Source organism: Eurypyga helias, unplaced genomic scaffold (assembly GCF_000690775.1).
Source record: "Eurypyga helias isolate BGI_N326 unplaced genomic scaffold, ASM69077v1 scaffold27323, whole genome shotgun sequence".
NCBI classification, from domain to species: domain Eukaryota; kingdom Metazoa; phylum Chordata; class Aves; order Eurypygiformes; family Eurypygidae; genus Eurypyga; species Eurypyga helias.
Genome location: NW_010243505.1, coordinates 3,048 through 10,939, shown reverse-complemented (window position 1 = coordinate 10,939; position 7,892 = coordinate 3,048). Strand labels below are relative to the sequence as shown.

At 47.9% G+C, this 7,892-nt stretch overlaps 1 protein-coding gene across 1 annotated transcript in view; it reads left to right on the top strand.

The window, feature by feature from the left end:
• Nucleotides 1-530: 530 nt before the first annotated feature.
• LOC104507994 (serine/threonine-protein kinase PAK 7) overlaps nt 531-7,892 on the top strand; it is a gene marked incomplete at its 5' end in the record, with an annotated part of 9,807 nt that continues 2,445 nt past the window's right edge. Inside the window, 4 exons of the mRNA XM_010149454.1 lie at nt 531-1,022; nt 2,364-2,497; nt 4,583-4,709; nt 7,176-7,301. Coding sequence (XP_010147756.1) covers nt 531-1,022; nt 2,364-2,497; nt 4,583-4,709; nt 7,176-7,301 — 879 coding nt within the window. The remainder of the gene's footprint in view (nt 1,023-2,363; nt 2,498-4,582; nt 4,710-7,175; nt 7,302-7,892) is intronic.

Here is a 7,892-nt window from a genome sequence, read left to right as displayed (position 1 = left end):
TGCAACAAGAGGTTGGGTCATCCCTGAATTGCTGGAGAAAAGTGTAAGAAAAGACTTAAGGGCTGAGAGTCAAAACCCAGGAGCGGGTATTTGAAAGGAAAGGCACAAATTGGAGTTCGCCAAAGGGCTGCTGGTTGTGAAAGGGATGAGTTCTTGTAGGAAATGGCCCAGGGAGCCTGCAGAGCACTGCAGATACAGAGCAAATACACTTTTTGGAGTATACGCGTTCATTACACAGATTATTGTGTCTACAAACAGGTACCTGGACATAAAATTGGGCTTGAGATGCATGAAAGACCTTGCAGTCTTCCCTGACCTGATGTTATTGCTGCTGAGAGCACAGCAGCCCAGTGGTCTCAGAATCTCTTTTCAGATGCAGGACAGCAGTGCCACGTTGAGAAGAATGGGTCCGTGGCATGTGGTGCCAGCACTGGCTGAGGACCGCCGGGATGCTGAAAATGAGCAGAGTGGGTGGGCAGCGAGGGAGCAGTCTGTTCACCCGCATTCACTAGTCTGCTTTTGCGTTGCAGGTGGATTATGATCGAGCCCAGCTGGTTGTCAGCCCGCCGCTCTCTGGATCGGACACCTACCCCAGGGGCCCAGTAAAGCTACCTCAAAGCCAGAGCAAAGTCAGCTATTCAAGCAGCAGCTACCAGTACCCTCTGGTCTATCACAAAGCATCCCACTATCACCAGCCGTCTCTCCAGCCGAGCTCTCCCTATATCTCCACCGCCTCTTACCCCAGCTCCCCAAGTATCACGTCAAGTGCTTATCCTCCACCCAGCTGGGGCTCCTCCTCAGACCAGCAGCCCTCACGGGTGTCCCACGAACAGTTCAGAGCTGCCCTGCAGCTTGTTGTCAGCCCCGGCGACCCTCGGGAATACTTGGACAACTTCATCAAGATCGGGGAGGGCTCCACGGGGATTGTCTGCATTGCCACTGAGAAGCACACAGGAAAGCAAGTCGCCGTGAAGAAGATGGATCTCAGGAAACAGCAGAGAAGGGAGCTGCTCTTCAATGAGGTGCGTTGTTTTGGGTTGACGTGGGCCAAATGGCACCCTCAAGAGCCAAATCAATGTCTTTCTCAAAGAGGTGAGGAGTTGCTCGCACATCTGTGCTGTATAAATACCATGTAACCAGACCAGTTTCAAATGAGCTACATCTCCTCTTGGATTTTAATCTATGATGCATCAGGAAGTCACAGTAAACAACTAAGAAATCTGTCAGCTGGTCCATGCAGCACATCCGGTGCATACATGTAGCCCAGCTGCCTTTTTCTGACCTTTTAGTGGTATCATTCATTCTTCCAAACTAACCTGAGTAATTAAGAAGCATGTGCACCGTATTCTGCCATATAGATGCTTTTTATTTCCTCCCTCCTTCCCCTCCTAACCGTTAGCAATCCCTTTGCTCTCTTGATGGTTACCTAACAAAGAGCCAACCGCCCCTTCCCTCAGCACTTGACTGGCTGGCTTCTTTAAAAACTTAACGGTATGATAACTTCAAAATAATATATATTATTTCTTAACAGACTGCACACGTTCTCCTTCACACAGTCCATGGCTGTACTGGCCGTTTTGACTTTGCTTTGCCCCTGCGGGGAGACTGCACCCCATTGCGTTGCAGTAGTTCTGACTGGGCATCTCCTGAATGGGAACGTCTTGAAGCGGGTCCGACGTGCTGTGCAGGACCAAGCTGCTTCCCTGACGTGCTCCAGTCACGCGTGTCCTCCGAAACTCTCTTTTCAGTGCTGCTGAAGTTCCTCTGTCTGCACTCAGATAGCGAAGCCTTCCCTTGCTGTGATTTGCTCTCCTGATGGCCTTGCTGGTGTCCATCAGTGCCATGTGGCCATGGTCGCCACCTTGGCTGGGCTGCTGTTACGGCGGTCCCAACTCCGTACCGTCCCTTTTACATGTGGGATTTGAGTCACCTTATGAATCTCCCCAATATTACCTGCTTTCTTTTAAAATTCTATGCAAAGCGGAGTTTGCTGTATGATGAAGACGACATTGATGGGTTGATCGGTTAAAAAAACCCCTCTCTGTTGTACTGACAGCAACTGGCAGTAAAAAAGCAATGAAATAAACAGTCCTGTTCCTGCCATCTGAAAAAAAAAAAATTATCTCCCACTTATAATTTAGCAACTCAAGATTCTTCCTTCTTCCTAATGCATTTACGATGACTGTTATTTTTATGTAAATATGTTGATTTTGTTTATGCGTTGGCATAAGGATTAAGGAGGATGTGATTCATGGCAGAACCTTTACTAAGCGCAAAGAGAAAAGCACAGTGAAAAAGAAGGTCAAAACACGTGTCAGATAACGCTCGCAGCAATTCACCTATCGTCTTCTCCTTCCTCACAGGTTGTAATCATGAGAGATTACCATCACGAAAACGTGGTTGACATGTACAACAGTTACCTTGTTGGCGATGAGCTGTGGGTTGTGATGGAGTTTCTGGAGGGCGGCGCTTTGACAGACATAGTGACTCACACCAGGTGGGTTGGGTGTGCTGTGCCAGGCACCGGCAGCCTAAATCCCACCAGCCGGGTGGGAGGGAGGTGCTGCAGCTTTCCTTCCCGGGTGCTTCCAGACCTCACCTCATGCTGGGGGAAGCTGGGCACCTCCTGGCTCTGCACTGGTACATATATATTTATATATATGTATTTATTGCCCTATGTTTGCATATACATACAAAATACATACATGCAAACATAAAAATACATATATGTATACAATATTCATAGATGGAAAATATATATATGTAAGTATATATGTATGTGTATAGCTGGGTGTGCATTTGTGCATGCATTTACATATATATGCACACACACTTCCACTGTAGCATGCCCACTTTCCCAGCACAAATAAGCCACTGCGGATGAATTCCTGTCAGTGCTGGCTTTTTTTAAATAGAAGGGAAAGAAATATCTGAAAGGGCTTGCTGGTAGATGGGGCTTAGCCGGTGCTTTAGGAGGTGATTTAGCAACGGCACGACTTTTATCCATTACTTCCTAAAATGGCCAGAAAAAAAGGATGATCTTTTCCTGTTTGGTGATCTGTGTGGCTGGTTTTGCTGTCATAACTACGTCAGTTCTGAGGGTGATTTCTCTCCATACGCATAACCCACGTAACCACGCCGTCAGAAACGTTACCTGCAAACCAAGCCTAAAACATAACGGGAAAAGTGTTTTTATATCGGAGTATTTGTGCTTACGGTAGAGCTCGTTCCCATACTTGAGGTAAAATTGTACCTTTAAAGGCGACAGTTTGCCAGCACAGCAGCTGTCATGTGGAACAGCTCTGCCTCTTCTGAGGGGAGACATTACCTTTTACAGCCCTCTTTACCTGTGCTCTTCACTCATCTTTTCCTGATCAGCAGGATAAAATGAGATGGGGAAGGGGAATTCGTCATTTAATTTCTTTCTCTTGAATAAAAAAATTAGAAGTCACACACCAAAGCAGGGCGAGAGTATGTAGAAAAGAAGAGAAAAGAAAGTATTTAGAAAAGAAGAGAAAAGAAAAAGTATTTAGAAAAGAAGAAAAGCAAGCAATAGTAAATTAGAAAATTTCTCCCATAGTTTAATGAGGGGCTTAGACCCTACCAAAAGCAGAGTTGTAACACAGGTATTTTATTTTTTAGTGTTGCCATCGCTGATGTGCTGAAATAAATCACAATATTGCAAGTCCTTTGTTAACTACTGCTCCCCAAAACGTTAAAAGCTCTATCTTAGATATTTCTGGTGGGAGTTTGATGGCAAACAGATGTTCCTGGGACACCACTTCTTAAGAGCTGTCATCTATTTCTTTTAACTCAAAATAGTCTTTCCTCAATCTTCTGGGTTTTTTGGGGTTTTTTTACATTGCATGACCTTCCCTCCAAGATTTTGCTAAAATACTGCAAATGGCACACAAAGCTCAAGCAGAAATCTCCACGGGCATTTTTCTGCTGGCCTAGTAAGAGATGCTGGGGTCATCCAGCGGTGGGGCAGCGAGGATGCCACCCATCCCGGCCGTCACCGTCGCGCGGTGGCAGAACGGCTTCTTCCGGAACGGGGATTTCACACCTACCTGCACAGAAGGGAGAGCTCTTGCTGCTTATTTTTCTACTGAAATACCCTGATCATTTTTATAGATCAGAGAAGCGCTCTTGAGGAGTTATACCCAGGCCCTGACGTTTTGTCTGTGCGCTTAAGAGTGGCTTTTCTCATATTTATTCCATGCCTGTTTCCATCCCAGTGGTGATTTACCCTCCTTGGCAAGCAGAAAGTTTACTGTAAATAAGGCATTTCTGTTATTTCCCAGAGGGAAACAGGCGTACTGCAACAGGCCACATCACATCATACACTCTGCTTTGTTAGTGCTGCTGGAAGCCTTACCCAGACCTCATTGCAGAGGTGTTCCTTACCTCTCATTTCTCATTTTTTGACAGAAATAGGGCCAGAGAGTGGCCCCACAGAGCCGTAGCCTAAATGTCCTGACTGTCTGAACGCTGGTGTGAAAGGAGACTTGTGCCTCTTCACTCCAGCCCCCCTTTCCCGCTGTCTCCGTTAACAGCTCTCTTCTCCACCTTGCCGTTTCAGGATGAACGAGGAGCAGATAGCGACCGTCTGCCTGTCCGTCCTGCGAGCCCTGTCCTACCTGCACAACCAAGGCGTCATCCACCGCGACATCAAAAGCGACTCCATCCTTCTCACAAGCGATGGGAGGGTGAGCGCCCGCCGTTTCCCCTGCCCTCTCCTGGGGCTGGCATGAAAAGAGCCGTGCTCTAACTTAAGTGATTCTGACTTAAAAAACCGAATCAGCCAGGGCTGTGAAACCAGGGGTGCAAGATGTGAATAACAGAGCTGTCTAAAGCAGGGCTTAGAGGGTTGGGCTCAGCCCAGCAGCACCTGCTCGACCTGGAACCAAACCTAGGTCTTCTCCTTCAGAAGGCAAAACTCTCGGCTTCCCAGGGCTGCCCTGATTCCCTAATCAAAGGCCCGCCTTTAGAGTGATTCCCACTTCACCAAGGGAGAGGGATTTTCCTCACGCAGCGGCCACAGGCTGCTCCTGTTAATCCTGTCAGGGGAAGAAAATTCCATGTGTGTGGGTGGTTTTCAGCTGCGATTTCCATCCATGTTGCTGAAGTAGCATCTGATCTGCTCTCAGGATCTGCATACAGTGCCTCATTATTACTCATTACTCCAGGACTTATTATCTGCATTGCAGATTTCTTCATGGCTGTGTTGTGCAATTATCTTTTTTTAGAAAATCCTCTTCTTTTATGTACTCGAATGAGCAATAGATATGCAAAACCTCTCGTGCTCCTACAAAAGAAGATTGGGCTCTGCTTCCAAAATACGTATTATTTCTTCCATTCTTCATCCTGCGAACTGATGTTTACATTTAGCACGGAGAACTTGGCTATTATTGGCTTTCCTTGAGAAATACCAACAATCATTTCGTAATTCTGTTAAAAATAATACCCTTAGTTTTAAAAAAAGTAATGTCTGTACCGAATCCAGAAGAAAACAAGTCAGTGCTAATAATAAAATGCTGCTCTACACAACGCAGGGGTTTATGCAACTTCCCACCTTGGTTGTCCTGAGGCTGTTTGAGCTCACTTCATATCCCCAGGCGCTGAGGATGTGATCGGATACGGGGCTTAGGGACCGTGTATCCAGCCATAGGTCACAGTTGCACTGCGTGGTGTGTAGCCTGGGGTGATGGGGGTTAGCCTGCTGTCCCGGAAAACCCTTAGGGATAGCTTCCAGGCCTCCAAATAAATACCTGGGGAAAAAAAACACCCCACCACTTTAGCTGTTAGGACCAGGCTGTCTCTGGAAGAGGGTAATGCCACTGACATTTAGACTGGATTGTTTTGATCGGGGTTGGAGGAGTTTTCACCTTGGCGTTGTACAGCAATGGTGAGGGGGAGGAAATAATTTTCCTCAATTTTGGTTGTTAAAAAAAAACCAAAAAACCAAAAACAAACAAACAAAAAATCGGGCATAAAAGTATGAGCAGGCACGTGACGCAGCCAGAGCTGCTCTCCAGTGTGCCTGTGGATCCCGTTATTTCTATTTCAGGTCACTGCCACAGCTACTCAAGGACAGTACCAGCTTTAATTCCCAAGTTCCCGAGCAAAGGGGGCAGGTGTCCTGTAGCTGAAGGGGCTACAAGGAAGCTGGGGGAGACTTTTTACAAGGGCCTGTAGTGACAGGACAAGGGGTAACGGGGTTAAATTGAAAGTGGGGAGGTTTAGATTGGATATCAGGAAGAAGTTCTTCCCGGAGAGAGTGGTGAGGTACTGGAACAGGTTGCCCAGAGAAGCTGTGGATGCCCCATCCCTGGAAGTGTCCAAGGCCAGGCTGGATGAGGCTTGGAGCACCCTGGTCTAGTGGAAGGTGTCCCTGCCCATGGCAGGGGGGTTGGAACTGGATGGTCTTTAAGGTCCCGTCCAACTCAAACCATTCAGTGATTCTGTGATCTCTTGGAACCGTTTTGGAAGAGTCTTCCCTGCCTTCCCTAGGTTAGCTCCTCTGCTGTGTGAAGGAGACAGTTTCTTCAGTGATAGTTCGCCGTGTGCAGTCCTGGTCTCGAAAACTTATTGGCAGGGAGTATGGCCTTCAGTGAGTGTTAGATCATGCTCCCTGCGGTAACAGAAAACGAGGTGAATGACACTTATTTCATCTGTTTTCTGGCAAACTCACAGATCGTGTACCTGATACAGCTAATAGGAGTGATGTGTATCACTTGCAGTACGTCTGTTACAGAATATCAGTAGGCTACAAACGTGGGGTTTGTATAAACGCAATAATAGATCCATTATAAAATACTGTTACTTCAGAATTCTTTGCTTCCCTTCCATTTTTTTAAAATTAAATTATAAGCCACTTATCACCCCTGCATCTTTTGCTGGTGGAAAGCCAACGAGCTACAAGAGGCAATCTCCGTAACGAGCACCACTGCCACTCTCTCCTACTTCTTTCCTTTGCCTTCATTGTAATTAGCCACGTGTTCCCCAGACTGTATCGCCGTCTCTGGCCACGCTTCCGAAATTGCGCTGCTCTCCTGTCCCAGGAAAACACTGCAGCTCCGTCCCAGTGCCCCCACAGCAGCAGCTGGAGTCTCAGAAGTGTCTCAGAGGAATTTGCCTTGTTATTCAAGAGGGGCTTTTTCCTTGCTTTTCAGATAAAATTGTCTGACTTCGGGTTCTGCGCCCAAGTGTCCAAGGAGGTTCCCAGGAGGAAGTCGCTGGTTGGGACACCGTACTGGATGGCACCGGAGGTGATATCCCGCCTGCCCTACGGCACCGAGGTAAGCGCAGCGGGGCCCCACCTGCCCGCGTGCACCCAGGGCAGCTCCGCTGCCTCCGCCCCGTGCCTTGGCCACCCCCAGGCCCTGGGAGAAACGGGCCCTTCAGAAGCCTTTACGCAGAGATGCCAAGTGGCAGCAGTGATGTTTGTTACGTCGTGCCTTGTTTAAAGTATTTCTCCAAGAAATGTGGTTAAATAATGACCGTTTAGAGCACTAACAATGCAGTGCCTTTACGTATTTTAGCTTAGGGTGCTGTATTAAAGGAAACTGGAATCATTTTGACATCATGAAAGGCCCTTTGATGACCTTTGTATCACTCCTGAAGGCTGGAGCTGCAGTGAGAGGTGTCTGCAGCTGTGCCTGCCGTGGCATGCCTGTGCTGCACCGCCACAGCATACCAGTATTGTCACAGCCCTGCAGGCAGACATGCACTCTGCTTCCACCCAGCCACAGCCCCAGATCCCCTTCCTCCGGAGCGGCGCTGGCACGGGCACGGCCCTGGAGGGTCCCGTGTTTGGGTGGGCTGGGTTGCCACCCTCCGTGTCTCCACATCGGCTCATTCCTTGCACTCAATCTCTTGGTAACTGAGAG